Source organism: Rhea pennata, chromosome 4, assembly GCF_028389875.1.
Source record: "Rhea pennata isolate bPtePen1 chromosome 4, bPtePen1.pri, whole genome shotgun sequence".
Lineage (NCBI taxonomy): Eukaryota > Metazoa > Chordata > Aves > Rheiformes > Rheidae > Rhea > Rhea pennata.
The window spans coordinates 81,458,940-81,478,994 of record NC_084666.1 but is presented as its reverse complement, the minus strand read 5'-3'; the positions used below and the strand labels follow the sequence as shown (position 1 = coordinate 81,478,994).

The 20,055-nt window shown below is 45.8% G+C and overlaps 1 protein-coding gene across 7 annotated transcripts in view; it reads left to right on the top strand.

Annotated features, from left to right (window-relative positions):
- The window catches only part of EPHA5 (EPH receptor A5), a 165,982-nt gene that overhangs the window by 142,968 nt on the left and 2,959 nt on the right, over positions 1-20,055 (top strand). For 5 of the 7 annotated variants that reach the window (XM_062574426.1, XM_062574423.1, XM_062574425.1 and 2 more), the window contains 6 exons: positions 478-663; positions 3,305-3,366; positions 4,185-4,394; positions 6,075-6,224; positions 10,155-10,348; positions 13,726-13,881. In XM_062574426.1, the coding sequence (XP_062430410.1) occupies positions 478-663; positions 3,305-3,366; positions 4,185-4,394; positions 6,075-6,224; positions 10,155-10,348; positions 13,726-13,881 (958 nt within the window). Of the gene's footprint in view, positions 1-477; positions 664-3,304; positions 3,367-4,184; positions 4,395-6,074; positions 6,225-10,154; positions 10,349-13,725; positions 13,882-17,750; positions 17,917-20,055 lie in introns of those variants that run through there. The other 2 variants (XM_062574421.1, XM_062574419.1) reach the window with 1 other exon arrangement.

Below are 20,055 nucleotides of genomic sequence, written 5' to 3'. Positions count from 1 at the left end.
AGAAGAAGCTTGCTTGTGTTTTTCAGTTATCTACACAGGAAGATGGTACAGGATATGACCAGACTCTCTAATCTAGTAGACAAAAACATCATGAAACAGGGAAAAAAAATAACAAATGGGAAATAGAGATAACTATTTAAATATAAGAAAATCCACTACTGGAGCAGTTCACCTATAGGAGGGGATAAAACCCATCACTAGGAATGTTTCATTTGACATATCTTTCCACAAAACCAAGATTTGCAGCTTCCTGGTTTTCTTGGGCTGGCGAATTACTTGGCCTGTGTTACACTGGCTGTTTGGGTAGCTGATCACCGGGATGTTGTGCTTTCCACATCCAGGAGCGCATGACAGTGTATTGCTGATCAGCGATCTATAGGAGCGGGGCTGTATACCATATGTGTTTCCTATGGACAGACATATGCTGTGCGCTCCTCCGGCATGCTATGATCCCTTTCTTTCCCATTTCCTCTGCAGGGGAATTTGGAGAAGTCTGCAGCGGGCGATTGAAACTGCAGGGAAAACGGGAGTTCCCGGTGGCTATCAAAACCCTGAAGGTAGGCTACACGGAGAAGCAAAGACGAGACTTCCTGGGCGAAGCAAGCATCATGGGGCAGTTCGACCACCCCAACATCATCCACCTGGAAGGCGTTGTCACAAAAAGTAGGTACAAGCTGCTGTGCACCGCTGCCTTTAAATACAGCTGATGGGAGAGGTAGGAGTGCAGGTGGAGGAAAATTTGGGTAACTCCAGTCACCGCTCTGCGTACATCATTTTTTAAAAAGAACAGCGAGTCTGAACGCAGGCAAAGTGGCCGCGGGTATAGAGTATGAGAGAGGCGAGGGCTTGGGAAAAGGCTAACTCTGAAACGGCTGGCAGAAATCTCAGCGCAAAAGCTGCCGCCGGCAGCAGGTGCGCCGTCCGGCAGCGGCAGCCCAGGCTGTAGCTCTGCCCCAGAGGTATGTTCCCATCATGGGCCACCATCAAAGGGCCATGTCCCCCTTGCGTGTCCCCAGCGGGAGCAGTGCATTGATCCTATGATCCAGCACGCAGAGCATGCTGCATTAAGCCAAAAGAAGTAAATAAATGGGGAAATGTCTCTCTGGGGTCCAGGGATGCAGGCTAAAGTCTAAAGCTTTCGCTGGCTTTGGGAAAGGGTGGGAAAGGATGAAAAAAGGATGAGGGCTCTTTCAGGCTGTCCTGTTTGCCCAGTGAGCTGATTTTTCCTTATAGTGGTAGTGAGAACCAAAGGCCACAGAAGCAGCAAGTGGCTTTGAAGCCGCGCAGCCAAGGGGATGGCTCTGCCCACCGCGCTCCGGGGCCCGCCGGGAGATGCTCTCCACTGTCTCGGCCTCTAGATGTTTCCTTTGGCAAGGTTAATCACAGAACAGCTTAGAGGGGAGAGGTGGGGAAGCCTTCTTCTCCTTGTGGAAGCAGAACCGCTCCAAAATTGGTGCTGGAGCAGCCGGTGCTGGGGACACAGATGCCGAGCTCCCCAGCAGCAGTCGAGATTTTTCCATCAGCATTTGGCTCTCTGGATGTTTGCATGTAAAAACCTGCTTTTTTCCTTCTTTTTTACACAAACCACAGCAATCTCTATTTGAGTTCCCAACCGTGACGCTGTCACAAACTCTTAAGGCCTAACTTCTCTTTCCATGAGCATTTTAGTCACTGGCCCTTCGTTGTTTCGGATCTTCAGGGTCTTGATGTCTTTGATGCGTCATAATTTACTTGGGAAGTCAATTAACCTAAATTGAATTAGGCCATTTTTAATTCTGAATGAGAATATCCACACAGGGGCTTAGTGCAGTTTAACTAATCTACTTCAAACGCACACCTTTAGTTAATTTGGATTAATCGTCCTCGTTGTCCCCCTGCAGAGAAGCCTCTAGCCATTTCTGCTGTGCAAAGGGGCCGCTGGTCCTGTTTTCGTTAGCGTGCCCCGTTTTGTCGCTCTGACGGCGTGCGCGTGGCATTCGCACGTCGGCGTGAATGACATCTGCGCGCCTCTCGTGGCCCCGTAACGCCCGCGGGCGGGAACCCTGCTGACACCGAGGCTCCGTCGAGCACTTCCGAAGGGCTCGGCGTTTACTTTTAACTTGCTCGGTTCAAAGTTACCCTGTTGGTGGCTTTATTTTCACGCTTTTGGATATGAGGCTAATTTATTCCACAATTAACTGCCAACCTGCAGCAGCCAGCTAATGCAACAAAAGTGCCAGAAATCTTCAAATACAGTAACCCCAGAGGCTTTCCAAGCAGGGAATTTACTCTGCTGGGCTTAGACCTGTGCCCATCGTGCTGAGTCCATGCAATCCTGGGACCCTGGGCTGGTGTGAAAAAAAAGAGTTTAGTTCTGGAAGAAACCTGCACTTCACACTGTTTTGTGCTGCCAGATTATTACCTGGATTATGCAGATAATTAGAGAGTAAATTAGGCAAAGAGTTAACGGGAAAGAGGGAAGAGGAAGATCAACTCTAAACTGTAAAATATGAACTGATTTTTGAGAGCATTCGCCTTCATGTGCATGTTGCGACATGCAGCAGCTCTCACTGATCATTTCTACGAAAGACATTTATAATGCACTTTAGAAATAATTGACAGCTCCTCTTTTGTCTGGGCTTCATGCGAGTTAATGGAAATTGATTTAAATAAAAAATAATTTACATGTTCTTATAAGATTTCATTGAATTTACAAGGACTGGAGCACACCACATTAATTATTGCTATGTCATTGTGGCAAGCTAGCGAGAAATTAGATATAAAAACTGAGCAAAAACTATATACAATTACCATTAAAATGACTCGGGCATGAAAATTAATCAAATGGATTTGGAAAAACATTATTCCTGTCAACAATAGGAGGCCAGGTCTTTTGTTCTGAACTTTTATTTTGATCCCTTTTTTTTAACTCGCTCTTTGAATTAGTCTGTATTTACAGTATGCGTCTTGGGAAGAGCTCCTGTTATTATATAGGAGACGTAAAAGGGAATTTTGATTTCCAGGTGTGCTTACTCGTCACATGGGATGGCATGGATTAGGGGGAGGCTGTGTTGGTGAGCAAGGCACAGGTTATCTGCTGTCAGCTTGTGACCACTTTCTCAAAAATCATCTAAACCCTCCGCAGGACTCAGTCCTCCAGCCGTTACACGGGGCTGCCCTTCGTTCCCCTCTAGGGTAGCGGTGTCTCAGTGCAGATTTACTTTTGCATTGCTGTATATTCACAAGTGTTATGAAAAACTTTATTCCTTTATTTTGTTTTTTCATTCTAAATGGGTTGCTAATAATTCATTTTTCTTTTTTCCAGGCAAACCAGTAATGATAGTAACTGAATACATGGAGAATGGTTCTCTGGATACGTTTTTGAAGGTAATACTTAAACTCTTTTTTCCAGGGGGACCTTAGTTAATGTTTGACTTCTTTACTGAAGGTTGGCATCAGTGCAAAAGTTTGCTGAGTGCGGGTACAGCCCTTAATGCTCCTTTTTGAAGGCAGGAGTAGCTCAGTTCTCACTTGATCTATATTTATATAGCAGCATGAAGGACCTGGTTTGTGTATCAATAACACCAGATAATGATAAATTGTGAAGTATTGTGTTTATTTTAGAAAGGAGTCTGCTGCATGGAAATGATTCACTCATCCTGCAAACCTTGGTGACATTTCAAGAACAAATCCAGGCCGTGTCCTGGCAAAACAGACTTGTCAGAGCTTTTCAAGAACCAGGAGCTTTGGAGGATGGAGCAGGGCGGAGGTTGTTAGGGGATCCAAGCAGCACCACGAGGATAGCCCGTAATCCCGAATTCTCAAATGTGGCCCTGTGCAGTTACGGTTTATGTTTAGCTTGATGCCGTTCAGGCAGCTGACTCGGAGACGGTCCACCTCGGTGCTTTTATGCACACAACTACACCTGTTTGCTCCTAGTAGCAGTCTCTTCATCACTCACCAGTGAGAACAGCTCGCTCCTTGATCACCAGTTAAAAGAACTATATTTCCTTAGCTTTGTCTCTAGGGAGCCTCCTCCAAACAATGAGACTTTCAAAAGCTTCCTGGTCAGAGCAGGAGAGTAATGAAATATTAATTTCCCTGTTTTTCTTCCCCGGAGACGTGTCTCTTTGCCTTTCTGCGCGCACACCGTGCTGAAGGTGCTGGGGCTCTCAGCCGATCGAACATCTCCCTTGCTTTTGCAGAAGAACGATGGGCAGTTCACAGTCATTCAGCTGGTTGGGATGCTGCGAGGCATCGCATCTGGGATGAAGTACCTGTCTGACATGGGGTACGTGCACAGAGATCTCGCTGCCAGGAATATCCTCATAAACAGCAACTTGGTCTGCAAAGTGTCCGACTTTGGGCTCTCCAGGGTCCTAGAAGATGACCCCGAAGCAGCATATACTACCAGGGTGAGTTATGGGGATTATGAACTGGTTGAGCTCAAGAAAAACATAATCCCTGTCACATTTGATATTTAGGCTCTTTAGCAAAGAGGTTTGCTGTGAATGCAAAGCCCTCAAACTGTGTGCGTGAGGATTTTGGCCAGATGTTATCAGTTAATTGTTGTCAGATTAATTCTGCAAAATACCTGCAACTTTGCACTGGGGATGGCCAAACAAAGCAGGATTTAATGGCACTCTCACAGTGATTCAGTCCACGCTGAGCACCTGAGTCACACAGCCAGCTTTCAAAAAGCACTACGTTCCCAGCTCCATTCTCTTCCCTTGGCAAATACCAGAGGGAGAAAAGGTGGAACCAGAGGATTCACCAAGGTGAATACCAGAGGAACAGGTGCTTTGCTTAGGTACGTATGCAGAGATCTAAGCCACGGTCTCCTGATCGGCTTAGCCTTTTTGAAACATGTCTAAACACCCAAGGCTCATTGCTAAGGAAGCACCTTTGCCCCTGCAGTTTCTCCCCGACATCAGAAGGGAGCTGTGGCAGCCTCGAGAATCCATCCCTTGCGCTGCGGCAGGATCCCGGGCTTCATGGGCATGAAGGCCACGCGTCCCGACGCTAGCGCGGGGCAGGTTTGGCACAGGGGTTTGGCAGTTGGGGAAAGGCAAGCCCTGCTTGCGGCCATGACCTGCTGCCACGTGCTAGTTGGCACCACTGAGAACGTGGCCCCTCACTGAAGGTATGCGCTGATGAGCCTGTGAATAAATAGCTATTGAAAAAGGGGCTTTTTTTTTTTGGTTTGTTAATTTGCTTTTTATATGTTTTCCAAGTTTTATCTTTTTTCCATCAGCAAACACTCTAACAGGGGATTCAGAGATACTTCCCAATATTTAGCTTGGCACTGGGAGGAAAGGACTTCACAGTAAAACATATTTTGATATAATAATCAAGGGAGACGACTCTCAACCCAATGACAAAAGTATTTCTTCATCCAAACTCTCCTTCTCCCCTGAACCCTCCCAGGGCTGGTTTGAGGTTTGATTTCTAAAGCACTAGAAGAGGGGAAGGGAAATAGCAAAGCATATTTGACAGCTCTCTGCAAAGGCTAAACCACGGAGCTCAGAGGGAGGTGGCATCAGTGCCAGCCCTGCAGCGGAGGCCAGGCAGGCTGGACGTTGCACCCGCTCATCCTTGTGCCTGCCGCATAGCACCAGCTGCAGGATCAAGGCCTCAAAATAAAAAAAAAAAAAAGAAAAAAAAGAAAAAGAAAAGTGCTCCTTCTCCGGCAATTTGCATGAAGCTCTCATTAGATCAAAGCCTTCCCCCGGTTCAGAGCTGTCTGTTGCTCCCTCCGTTTGCTCTCGGAAAGCGAGGAGCCGTATTCCCCTACCAGCCAGTGCAACGTAATTGAGATGTTGATCCTATGCGTGTCCCGGCATTCAAACAGAATTCAAACAACAAACCTTCAGGACGGCCAATTAGTAGGCAGCCTACAAATGCTTATGGGCTGAGATAATGTGGAAAGGGGCCCCATGCTGTCAAACAGATTTACTTTAAAATTCGATGTCTCTTTCCAGCGAGAAAACAGCATCCCTCGGTGCTCGAGAAAGTATTGTTTCGTCCTCTTTTGCATGTTCTCTGCCCTCCTCTCCAATCTGCCTTTTTTTTTACTTTTTTCCTTTGAATCACAGGGAGGGAAAATCCCCATCCGATGGACGGCCCCCGAAGCGATCGCCTTCCGCAAGTTCACGTCGGCCAGCGATGTCTGGAGCTACGGCATAGTGATGTGGGAGGTGATGTCCTACGGCGAGAGACCGTACTGGGAAATGACGAACCAAGACGTAAGCACGGGCGAGGGCTGCTGTGCGACGGGGTCCCGGGGGCTTAGCGCTGGTTCTGCAGGCAGAGGGACAGGCCCAGGACAGAGACTGCCCTCCTCTTTAGAAGGAAAGCCGCTATAAAAATGGCTTTGCTCGAGCCAGAGAAGACCAGTGCTCCTGTCGATGCTCTCTTTTGCAGCAGCCCAGAGCAGGCTTTGCGCAGAGGGAAACGTGTGTGCACGGAGGCAAGCCTACTTCCCCCGGCAGACGGCTGGAGCTGCGCTAACGCGGTCAGAGCTGGAGCCTGTCCCTCTTGTGTCTGCTGGCAAAGGTCTGCCGGGGGATAGTTGCTCATAACTGGCAGCGTTTCAAGTGCATGTACGAACCCCTGCTGTCCTGGAAAGCAGAAACTGCGAGAGTCGTGGTGGGGGCTTGTTTCCCAGCTGGGTGATGTAGTCTAGTGGTTGCGGTCCAACCTGGCAGCGCTGGGATCCGGCTTTCAGGCGTCCTTGCGTTGCCAGCCTCGAGAGCAGTTTTACTCCTTTTTCTGCTCCCGTGCTTTGCCGTGTCCGCTGCAGAGACCTTTGAGTCTGTGTTAGTGCTCCCTGCTGTCACCTTTGCAAGGAGCTCAGTAAAGCAGCGTACGTCTAAGCAGGGGCTTATCTCAATCCTGGACAGAGACTTTCTGCCCCATGCGGAGAACACAGCAGTTTAGAGCCACGCTTTTCTGGTCACACGGAGCTCTGTAGCTATTTTTAACGCTGATGCGAGAGCATAACACAAATATTGTTCAGTAAATGTCAGACTAAGGTTCGGGCTGGTGCCAGTGAGCTAACACTCGGTGGCCAGAGAAGTCCTTGTCTGGATAGTAAGGCTTTAAACATCTCCACCTTTCACATCAGCTCCAAAAAAACCCAAACTCTATTCTGTGGGGCGATGGGTGCATTTCACACTTATCTGAGGAGAAGTGGCTGAAGGACTGGTTTCTTTAGGAGCAGAAAGCAGAGAATGGTGAGATCTTTTATGAGCAGCAGTTGCTGATCAGACTTCGCTTGGATCATCTCTCTGCTTGTCATATCCAGAGCTGGCAACTGCCTGGGCGATAGCAGCCTAGGAAACTTAAGCCTTGTGGCACAGAAATATTTCTCATGTAATTTATGCCTTCCTCCTTCATGTCCTCGGGGCCCCTTCTTCTTCCATTGCCTCCTCGTTTTGGCAGAAAAACGAGCAGTGTTAGATTTCATGCCGGGGTTTGTGTGGAGAGCTGTGGTGCTCTGCTCACGGGAACGTCAGGCTCCATCGCCCACCAGTTTCAGTTGTGCGGCTTGCAGTTAAAGCACAGCGCTCGCAGGTATAGTCGGTGGTGGGCAAAGCTGTGCTCCTCATGATTCGGGCAGATTGCTCATGCCAGTCTTAGAGGAGGTACAGCGCAGCAGGGCAGGCACTGTTACAGCTCCAAAGACTGCAAACCAAGCTGAAAAGGCACCATGGTTCCTAGATGGCTTTCTAAAAATATCCTTTGGCTGAAGCACACGATAGGGCTCTGATGTAGGAATTGTTGAGTGGAATTTTGTGGCCTCTGTTACACAGGTTGGTAAGTTAAATTGTCATAATGGTCGCATTTCAGTCTTCAGAGTGGTGGTTTTATGAAAACTGCGGTTTAAAAGTGTTACTTTGGCTTACTGGAAGAGACTGTCTCAGCTCATCCTCTGGCAGACATCCCACATTCAGTCACCCCAATCCCATAAGTGAAGAGTGCTTGTCCAGAAAAGGGCAAGAGAGAAACTGTCTCCTACTAGCTGCAACATTTTGCTCCTCAGATCTTCCAAAGCAGCGTGCTCCAATGATCAGAAAAAGTAAATGTGCCGTTTTCTTATTTTCTAGCTATTGCGGTTGCCACCAGTGATCGTTGCTGTTTCATTCTTTTACTTCCATTACAGCCAGACCCCCAAGGCACCTTGAGATACAGGAGTATATTTCAGCATCCCAGCTCCTTGCAGTATGTTGATAGCATTTACATTGTATCACCAGAACGAACGACATCCTGTAAATTGAGTTAACGCTATTGATTGGGATGTTACTGCCAGGAATATAAAACATACATAACTCCATTGCAGATGTAGTTCAGATAATCTGAGCTGGTGCCAGATGGTCTGGTACGCATCTTGCTGCTATTTTCTTTCTGCTGAAGCTGGAAGATGATCCCTTATTGTAAAAAATACATATGTGGACATGGCAGATAGATAATGTTCTCGTAGCTGTGCTACACTGACGTTTTTTATATGGCAGCTGCAAATTTGGGCTTAGGGATCAGCTGAAGCATGATGTGAAGGGAGCATGGTATGGTGGGCCTGCTTTTTTAAGGATGTGAGCATAAGCTATGTTGTAGAAAAGACTACTTTGCAATCTTGCAGAGGCTGGGTAGAAAATGGTGCAACTGCTCCACTGAGAGGCGAAATCTGCGAGGATATTCCTGCTGGCACCTCCTGGCTTTAGATGCGTCTCCCTTGAAGCACTGTTGGTCTCAGATCTTCAAATGTGCTCAGTACTCTTTGAGGAGACAGCAAAGTGTCACACAGTGTCTCCTCTACCACATATGCCCTTAGGACGTAGGAAATTCCTGCTGCTCCTGCTCAGTCAGCTCTGCTCCTTCCTAGGACTACCAACTTGGCAAAAAAAAGTCCGTGCAGTGAAGGATGATTTGAAAGTCAGATATGAGGGTCCTGAATTTTGGAGCCTTCTGAAAGACAGTGTCAGCCTGAGGTGGCTCTTACAGTACTGCCCGTCAAGGAGTTAAAGAGCTCTGGGTCAAGAAAACAACTTAGCAGGCTAACCGCAGAGCCTTCTTGAAAACAGGGTGTTTTCAAAGCAGAAGTGAGACAGTGCCTAGAATGAATGGCATCTGAGGCCATCTTTGGAGTCAAAACAGTGAAATGCTGTGGTTTCCCACATGGCATTCACCATCAACAAGAACTGCTTGCAGCTCCTTTGGGTCAGTGAGTCGTGGAGCGGAGGGTGTGGAGGATTTCTGAGGCTCTTGGCATGCGCACGTGTCCTCCTGGCCTGAAATGAGAGCTGTGTTCTCCTGAAAAGTATTAAAAGTTTAAAATGGGAACTCTTAGGCTCTGAGCTCTCTCGTAAATCTGTCAAAAAATGGGGAAAGCAAGTGGCTTTATTTATTTCTGCTCTTGTTTATTCATTTTTGCTTCAAAAACACAAGCAGCACATGTGCGTACCAGTTGTTTTAGCTGTAGAGGCATCGATAGTTTGTGTTTGAAATCAGTGCAACAACCCTCCCCTGTTTTTAATTTGCATACTCTTGTGCTGACATTTTAAATTGTTGGCAGAAATGTGGACACACTAAGACAAAACTAGACCCAGACAGTATTGAATGATATATGAGATGGTTACTCTGCCTCAGCCTTGAATCCATCCATCAATTAGCATTCAAAGTCTCTTCTGAGATACAGTCAGACTTTTATTACTGTAATACAAATTTGTGGTCTAGCACATGCCTTTTCATTTAAAAAGAGGCCAACAACTGAATAAACAAAATTGCTGTACTCCAAGGCACTGCTGGGAAGCCCCATAGGCTGCTGTTTGCAGACTGCAGCGGGCTTAGGAGGTTACCTGGTATAACCTGCAAACCTCAGCCGAGCCTTGAACCTGCGCAGCCTGAGACCTGGCCCACCCGTTACACCATACCTTGGCTCGCTATATGCGTTTTTTCAGTGTCTGGAAATTAATTATTCAACCCATCCATAATTATTCATCCCATATGTGAAAGATAAGGGGGTTTGCTGGGTTTGTTTCTTGTGTGCAGAGGGGAGAGAGTTGTTCGTAAGCTTATTGCTGGCCTGTAAGTTCCCCAATTACATCACTTTACATTTGGGGAAAAAAAGGTGAGAGGAAGAAACACAACCCAGCAGCCTTGTGTTTTGTCTCCCGTAGGTGATTAAAGCTGTGGAGGAAGGCTATCGCCTGCCAAGTCCCATGGACTGCCCTGCTGCTCTCTACCAGCTGATGCTCGACTGCTGGCAGAAAGACCGCAACAGCAGGCCCAAGTTTGACGAAATTGTCAGCATGTTGGACAAGCTCATCCGTAACCCAAGCAGCTTGAAGACATTGGTTAATGCATCGAGCAGGTACAAATTCAGGCTAGAGACATTTCTCAAAAGTGAGATTCTTGTCTGAATAGCCCCTGGTGTAGAATTACCACTTACTATTTGATTGGCTCAGATCCTTGTGTGGATGTTCCTCGAGCTTCATTATGTCCAGGGGAGTTTTCCCAAATCAACTCTTTGTGTTTAAATTGGCAGACAGGTGAGCAATCCAGTTATTTTATAAATGCAGTGCTGCTGCCACAAGGAAAATGATTGTGGCTTGTCTTTCAGAAACTGGAGTTGGAGAGGTATTTATAGGTCTGTGATAAAGCTGTCTCTGCTCTTACCCCAGGGTTAGAGAGAACACGACTGAGCCTATGAAGTATACGGTGACCACTGCTCAGATTACCTCCCTGTTCACTTTACCCTGCTTATATGAATAGCAGAGCCTCTTGGGGAAACTTTGGATGTGCAAAGCTCACAGAAGTCCAAGCACATCCCTCCACAACTATGCCCAGTCCTGTTAGCCGTCACCTCCAGCTCTGGCAGTCTTCATAAATACGAGAGGATCTGTGTGGTTCCCAAAGAATTGTACCCAAATGATTTCCTAAACCACATTAAGTGAACAGAGCAGCCGGTGTGCAATTAAACATGAATCTCAAGAGCTACACAGCTATGAGTAAGGTAAACATGGTCAAGGAATAAAACTGCACTTGGGGAAAAATAAGGATTCATATTTTTCAGTGAGTTGTAGTACTGTTCTTTGCACCATACCAGAGTTTTGGAGAGGTTTTTTTCTCCATGGTGTAAACACGCACTGCTGAGACAAGTGTGTCACTAATCACTTGATTCCTCACAGCGTCATGAAGGAGCGATGTGTATAAATCACTGCTGCTTCACTGATGTCAGTGGTATTCCACTAATTAACGCTGGGTGAGGCTCTGGCACTTCAGAAAGGTTTATTCTCAGAGGAGGAAAAAAAAGACACAAATCGTTATACTGACAGCACTTTAACAAGAACGAGGTACAGTTGTTAAGACAAGGTTACGCAGGCCACGTGGACCAAAGCAGATTTACCAGGTGCGGCTAGACCCGTCGCATCCCCACTTCTCAAGTGAGCCTTGCGTAGCAGCATGTAGTCCATCTCCCCTGTTGCTGCCAGACCGCACGTCCCATGCCAGCTTCCTCCTTTCCCAGGAGCGGAGCCACAGCTTTTCTCTGCGATCCTCAAGTGCCTGTGGTTGCGAAGCCTGGAGGTGAGCTATCTCAAAGAATCCCATGCGCAAAGGAAGAAGCTCTACCTTCCAGCTGGGGTCGAGTATCATGTCCCTGTGCATGGTGTCTAATGCACTGGCAGAGAAGAGACATAAAACCCCTGTACATTTCATTTTTAAATACAAAATAGATCTGATTCCTTGGGCTATTTCGTATGCATCATTAACCATCTGAAGAAGCAATTGAAGAATGAATCTTATTAGCAATTAGTTGTAATGTCAGTCCCAGCAAACCTGCAGGAAAAGGTTTATGATAGCAGAAAATATGTGATGTTTCTCTTTTATTTTCAGTTCAGAACAGTCATTTTGAAGGCATGCTACATTGTGGTTGATGTACTGCTCTACCAAACGATTATTCTAGAAAAGACGAAAATAGGCAGAAAACCATTTCCTTGAGTTGCTGAGCACTTTGTTGATATTGTATTGCATGTACAGGTCTACCCAGTTCCAAACTGCTCCTCTTCCATGTTGCGCTGGGTATTTTGGATGGAGATGGAGCACCTGAACAGCCAGGTTTTTGTGACTGTTTCTTTAATCATAGAATGCCATACCCAGAACACAGTGTTTCCAAATGAAGCATTATTTCAACATACAACAGCTGTAAAGGACTTTCTTTTATATATGTAATGTATTCTTTATGGAAATTCTCGTTAATGCAAATAAGGGAGGAAATCACTCTCTACATTACAGCGGGTGCATATCAGTAGGTACCTCATGACATTAGTGATGAAAATCTACTTCTCATTATGATTACTTAGGAGTTTTGAATTCCTCATGTGTATAAAATGTTATGGGAAGCCATTATGCTCTTGGTACTGCAAGTATTCACGTTTTATTGGACCCTTCAGCATCACTATTAAATAAACAAATAATACTAATGTGATCATAAAATACACAACGATTCCTGAAGTGCTAAAATAATATCCTGGCTCTCCTTCCAGCTGCAAATCTTTTAAGTCTAATTCTCACAGTTGGAGGCTGATCCAACAAACATGTTTTCCAGTGGGTAATAATCTTGGTGCAAGGCTAAGGTTAGCTTTGTGTCCTAGGGCACGAAGCAGGGGCCAAAGCCAGTGTCTTTCTCTGTCCACCTGGCCAACCTTGGGCAAGCCCCTGTGCTCCCAGTACATTACTAGAAGAGCAGTGGACGTGTATACAACAGGGGTCCTTTGCACCATGTATTATGTTAGTATTTCTGCTGCGGTGAAGGGTTACTCTATGCCTGAACTATTTCTTCCGTGGGTGGCATTATTGAACGGGTCAGCAGTTGCCGTGGTGGGGTTTGAACCAGGGTATGGAGCGGGAGTTTCCCTTCCGTTCTTGGGCTAAACCGTGAAGCTCGCTTCCAGCCTGGTGTTTGGCTTGGAGCGCTGCTGCTCTCTGCAGGACTTGCTCGTTGCTGGCCACATCAGGAAACCCAGCCTGACTTGGCAGGAGCCGGCCCCGAAGTGTTAGCAGCAGCCCGCCGTTGACAGTCGCTGCTGGGAAATGTAATTTGAGTTTTGGCTTCCAGGCTCTGGGCTGTCTGAAGTTAATTATTAGCTTTAAGGCAGGAGGAAAATGGAGCAAATAGAAGCAAAGCTGAGGTCCTTGAAGTAGGAGGGATTGGGGGAAGCGGTGTGGAAAGAGTCGCCTCATGTACAAGAGGTGACAGTGAAGGACGCTAACCCTGACCGCTGCTGAGGCCACCTCTTTTTGCTCATGTTGTGGACCAGAGAAAGTGGACAAAAGTACAGGTGAAGAGGAATGTTAGAGATTTTGCAAAGTCTTGCCAACTCATCCTCCGTAATCATTTATGTTTTGCTCATGAAGCAGAGGTTTTGAAAGCTTTTACATTGGCCTATCTGAAAGTAACAGTAAAACTGAAAACTTTGGAAAATCCCTTGTGGGACTTATCAAGGGGCTAGTTCCTTCCACCTCATTTTGGTTGAGCTGTATTTGCAGGGTTAAGCAACAGCTACTGATGAGGTGCAGTAATTACCACTCGCCATGAGCTGGGTGGGAGGATCTGGGCTGCAGTAATCACTGGAGAATGCAGAAAAAGAGCCATCTCCATCACATAAAAATGTAAATGACCAAGTTGTGTTGAGTATCTCTTGATACTGATTTTGTTTGCTTCTCTGTTGTTTTTGCTTTTATTCCTAGAGTATCAAATTTGTTAGTAGAACACAGTCCAGTGGGGAGCGGTGCCTACAGGTCAGTGGCTGAGTGGCTGGAAGCTATCAAAATGGGACGATACACAGAGATCTTCATGGAGAACGGATACAGTTCGATGGACGCTGTGGCTCAGGTGACCTTAGAGTGAGTAGTTTCCAGATCGTTTTCACCTCATTTATGGGAATTGGGAGTGGGGAGAGACAAAACATTTGAAAATAAGCAGGGAGGCGGCTCCAGAAAGGAAAGCATTACTCGTTTGCAGTCAGCAGTTTCCAGGGAAGCATGCTCTTTTAGCATCCGTATTGATGATAACAAGTGCAGGCAAGACCAGAGCTTACCATCAGTGCATTGACAGCCAGCACCTTGGCTCCTTTGCTCAAAGAAATTAATGCTTGGGTTTGAATAATTGACAAGCTGTCCTGCTACATAAGAGTAGTTGATTATGTGAGGTCTTGACAAAATTAAAAAAAAAAAAACTACTAGTTAATACGTGTTTTCTAGAGACCCCTCTGAGCTGTACTGGCTTTACACTAGCTGGTTTCAGAGATCGCCCAGATTTACCCAAGGCTGAGTGGACACTCAGCCCAGTGGAAGGTAACGGGATTCAATGCTAGTCTGACCGTTGGAAATAAACCTAGACACAGCTGACGCCTGCGCAAGGGCATCAGCAAAACCACAGCTCCCTGGCCTAGGCTCTTCCTTCAAATTTAGTGCAGGCTTAAGGCAAGCGTGAGGTGCCTTTCGCATCAACAGGATCGGACCCAGCTTTGATCAGTTATTCGTTAGCCAGAGTATTGCAGGCAAGGCTCAAGTCCTACCAGGGAGCCAGCTCTTCTGCTGAAGGCGTCGGGCCAGCAGCTCTGACGGTGGCAGCCCTGGCAGCAGGGCCAGGCTCACAGCACCCGTTGTGCCCTCCACATTTTCACACGCATGTGCTGGCGGTCGGGGCGACAGCACTGCATGACTTGGTAAAAACGCCTTGGGGCTGCTGGTTTGTTATGCTCTCCCTTTAATCACCCACGTCATTTGGGTAGTCACGTCCATACTTTCTTCCTGCCGCTTATTTGAGCTTAGCATGGAGTCTGCATTTCCAGCTGGGTTAGCTCGAGCTCGGGTTAGCGCAAGCGTTGAGGCAGAGTGGGAAGGATTAGGCTCTGTGCTTGGGGCTGCCTTGGAAGAGGTCCTCCGATCACAAGCAGGCCAGTGCAACCAGATGGCCAGCGTGCCTACAGATGCAGAGCAGAGGATTAAGGAAAGAAAGAATTTTCTGTGAATATTTTAAGAGCTCTAAAAGAAATGCTCATATCAAAGGGGAAATGCTTTGGTTCAACCCCAAATTATTAAGCGTTTTTCACTTCTATTTTTTGCATTCACCAATAAATTAGAGGTTCACTTGGTCACGCAGCTCTACCCACTGTCCTAGCATCTCTCTTCCTAGTGTGCGGCCAAAACGAGAGCTCCCTAACCTCTCCCTCGGGAGGCTCAGCTGCATTTCTTCAAAATCACACAAAATGCAGGGCTTCATAAAATGACGCTATTAAGGATTCCTTAGGTTGCATGTATGTAATTTGCAATAGAAGGATCTATTACAACCATGCCAAATAGCCACTGGTTTTTGGTGTAAAATCTCAACAGGCCAGCTCTCAACTCATTAGCCACATTACTCATCTCAGAGCCACTGCTTTCTTCACTTGTTCTCGTTGCATTTGAATTTGTCCCCTCTTTGCTTCTGTTTTCAGCCACAATCTTTCTTTTAATCCGTTCCCTGCTTCCTCCTGCTGCCTCTTTGTCTTTTTACCCTCTTTTTACCCTCTTCTGGCTTTGCCTTCTCCCTCTTTTTATTCTTTTCTTACTTTTTATTGTTTGAGTTCTTCCCCGTCTCTCTTGTGTTTCCTCCTCCTCCTCCTCCTCTTTTCTTCCTTGCCTCATGGACAACTTTGGAAAAAGAGTCCTTTTTTGGAAGAAACCCTTCCTTCATCGAGAGCGGTTCCTCAGTTTCTGGTTGCTGAAAGTGGTTACCCACAGCAGGGCTTCTGGAAAAGCATTTAAGAAATACACCCACTTTTTTTTTTTTTTTTTTTTTTTTTTTAGAAAAAAGGACGGAGGCTTTGGGACTAAAATATTCTCTGAATCCATGTGATATTTCACTGGCTGGCTTATATCAGAACAAAAGAAAGGTCAAAGAACATACATTCCTAAAATGAAACTTCACTTACTCAGATTTTTTAAATTAAAATCCTTAAAGCGAGATTATGAAATGATCTGCTTAATTCCATGTCAGATTTTAAATACTTCTATATATTTACCCTCCAGCAGTCCAGAAATTTCAAGAACATCCCTCCAAAAATCATTTCAAGCCAACCAAAAACTATTTGAAAACCATTTTTCAGGTTGGCAGTGAACCAAGAAATCCATTATCCGTGCAGTTCTAGCCAGAAAGGCAAGTTGTTTTAGAAGTCTTTAAATCAGATTATAGCTGCCAGAGATGCTCTGACCCTCTCCTCAGGGTCCCAATACATTGTGTATGTATTATAGTATATGTAGTGTTCAGCGTGGCTTTGCTCATCTTCCCAGGGCTATGAGCAAACCCTGGGACTATCTCCAGCTGGGCTCATCCACCCTTTCCACCTGGGAAATTTAGCAAAGCTCTGCTGATTTTTGAGGTAGCTATGTCCATTTTTCTGAGCTGGCTCCAGCTGGGTAGTAATACATGTCAGCAAATAAAATCTAGAGGATCCAGAGTGCCTTAGGCAGAGATGCTCATGCAAGGCATCATGCTTCTCCAACAGCTCTGCCTCGGATGTTTGCACTGTGTTTGTGGTTCAGCCAGAGGCCTTGGCCCTGCTCAGGTCTGCTTTGGGGAAAATTGGGGAAGATTCATTAAAAAGCCAGACAAAAATACAAAAACAGGGCCTCTGTGATACCTCTCAGACACATTAAAAAGCACAAAAGACTCAGCTCTTAAAATCAGATGAACCACCATAAACTTCAGAGGCTTAAGAGGAAGGGTATCCTAGAGTTTTTAGGACTTGGACCGTAGGCTCAGGCTGGTGTAAACTAGCAGGTTGCCCTTAAAATCAACAAATGCTTATCTGACTTGTGGGGGGGCTCATCTTAGGTCCTCCCAGGTTCTCCAGAGAGACTCAGGGGAAGAAATAACCTTGGAACATGTGAAGTTCTTTAAAGGTTAATATATTTGGGGGTTTTGTTTTTGTAGAGGTTTTTATTTTTCTCCGCATGAAAAGGAAGAACAAAAGCATTTTGTACCCTGCAAATGAGAATTCAGGTTAAATGTTCCTTGTCATTTTTAATATAGGCAACTGTTCAATATATTCCAGAGCTGGGACTTGGGGGGATCAGGTAAAAAGAAGATCTGAACATTTGGAAAGTAGCTTGCTTTCCCCAAATGACATCAGTAAAACATTCCTTACAATTTAAGAGGTTGCCTTCAAATGCCATCCAAAACAATATTCCCTAAATTCAAACTACCTAGGGGATGGATGTGGAAATTAAACAGAAAAAATTAGAAAAACTGGATAAAAGCAGAAAAAAAATGTGATGAAAGTAAAGAATTCCTACAGTCTACTGAAAAAAAAATGATTAGAGGAATGAAAGAGGATGGCCATGATATTCTGATGTTACAAGTGTCTGTTGGTGCCCAGGTTGTGGCCTCTTTATGGGACCTGGTGGAGATGGTAGATGTTCAGCACCTTTTGAAAATCGGGCCTGTCTTGGGTGAGAAGCTCAGTGGGTTGGAAGTCCTGATGTGTCCCGCTATGCACACAACCCAAAATCCCAGTTACCACCCTGCTTCTTTCAAACTGATGGCTTGATGCTTATATTCTGGAAAAGAATAGCGCTAGTGACAAATTTCTGAAAATCGAAGATATAAAACCTAAACACAGTGAATATCGCCCCAAGTCCTGAGCTCTGCCTGCTTAAGCAAAAAGTCCTGAAAATGTATGTATTCAAACAAAGAGTGATTTCTACATTTAGCTCTAATTCTTGCAAAGGGACGAATCACCTTGTGAAAAGTGGAGCCTCACCCTCCACCCCCTCTTTCCAACTGGATATCAGACTTGAAGGAAACCTTTCCAGTGGACCAGACCTGCTCTTTAAACTTGTGGACCACCTAGTGACTTTGAGTGTGTCTGGAGCTCTTTCAATACCCTGCAAGAATAACTTTACCAGGACAGTACTCAAGAATAGATAGAACAATGACTTGAGTTTCAGTCTGACCCTTGACTGGACCAATTACTAACAAAATGTGGACTACGTACTGTATCTTTTGAAAGATCTGTACTCACTGAATCTCAGGACACTCTGTTGTTTGTTATTAGATGAAGAGAGCTCTGAATATTTGTAATAATCTGTGCTGTGTTGCCTTGCATTGTACTTTTTTTCTTATAAAATAAAAAGAATTATTTATTAAAAGCTCTACCTGGATGAAGAACATTTAAGAGTTCACCTGCTCTAGATGCTTATTCTTAGCCTGAAATCTCAGTGCTGGGACTGCGATGCTGCATATGCTTCTCAGTGACCCAATTCTCATGTCGTAATAACAAAGGATGAGAATAATGAGTAAGAGCAGATGAACTCTTAAAAAATAAAGGTCTTCATTTCAAGCAAAAGTCCCTAGCAAGTGGATTCCTTTCTGTAGTGTCTTCTGAAGGTCTTTGAGGTTCTTCTTCCTCCTCCTCACTTGAACTGATGACTAACTTAATCCGTGAGTGGCCCCCATCTGTATGGTCAGTTGTAGAGTCACAGCACATGATGAAGAATGGTGAAATCTGGCCTGGATGGGAAATGAAATACAAAATATCTGTGGGCAGGCTGACGGCTGTTGGCCACGGCGATCTTTCAGGAACCCGGCTCTTTTGCATGACGAAATGGGTGGTGAGGGGCTTGTATTTTATGTGGCAATCCAGTCCTAGTCTACACTGTGTTCGGCAAACTGGTCCATGGTGTATTAGTAGTTCTGTTTGTAAATAAAATGTTTTAAATATATTTCTTACAACGTGAAGACCCTGAATTCAACCCTTGCCAATGGAGGAGATTGCGGTTGCGGGGATACTCTTGTCCTTCAGAAATTTCCTGACAGGCTGGGGCGTTGGAGCAGTGTGCTTGCAGCTGTACATGGGCTGTCTGGAATGAGCCGACACCGATTGCGCCTTTATTTCCTTAGCTTTTTGGTCAGCTTAGGTCAGCTCCCTAATACTGCGTTAGCATGTGTTTTGAATTCCTGCTTATTGCCATTTTCAACCGCAGACAAAAGAAGTGTAAAAAGGGGAGATCTCTCCCTAAAAGGGGACTAAAAGTCTTGTCGCTGTGGGATTTGAACGCAGGGAGATGTGCACGCACATGTGTCTCCTCCATGCCCTCCAGGAGCGCCCACGCTGCTGCCAGTATAGCGCACACAAACTGAACATCTGGAGTAGGGTCTCTCGGCTCCAGATTGCCAGTGCCGGTTGCTTGCTTCTTCGCAGGGTCTCAGATGCGCCTTGCCTTGGGGGGGAACGGCACATTTCCTAGCATCCATCCAGCCCCTCACAAAGCCCTGTAGCTCCCTCCTGCTGAGCTGACCCCAGGGAAACCATCAGCTGGTCGTGGTTAGATGAGCTAAGCTATGCTGGAGCTTTTTATGTTCAGTAGCTTTGTAACCCTTTGGTACAGAAGCTTGATTTTGTGTAAAAACTGGCTGTTTTGTGCCCCCAGTTTTGGGAAAAGGCATTTAAATTGGCTTTTGCCATCACTGCTTTAGATTGAGTTCTTCGGCAACATGAAGTCCTGGCTGGAGAAGGGACTTGGCTGTGTGGGAGCATGCCACATTGTGGAAGTCATGTCTGAAAATGGGAATTAAAGTCTTACCTTCTTCAGGTACTTTGGGGAAAGTTTTGTCACTGCCCTTGCAATATATAAGGTGGCCTTTGAATAAAATGTATTGTATATAAAATACAGTACGTTTCCTCCTGCGGGACTGGTGCTGCTGTTTATGCTCATGGGAGCACTGAGCTGGCATAAATCAACATGGTCCCACTGACCTCAGTGGAGCTCTACTGGTTTTACACCAGGGGAGCATCTGGCTTGGGAGCTGTGTCCTGGATTAGGCTTTCAGTCCGTCTTTGTGGAGACGAAAGACCATGCAGCACTTTTTCCCATCCTTGAGGAATCCCCTGGCTTTTGCCCAGTGGCTCCATATTCAAGAGAATTCAAGCTTCAGAAAAATAGACTAGATCCCCTGGTGAGCACCTAATGGATTGAAACCAGAAATGTGTTTTTCTTCTCTCTCTTGCTTTCCTTACAAATCAATGAGGCACT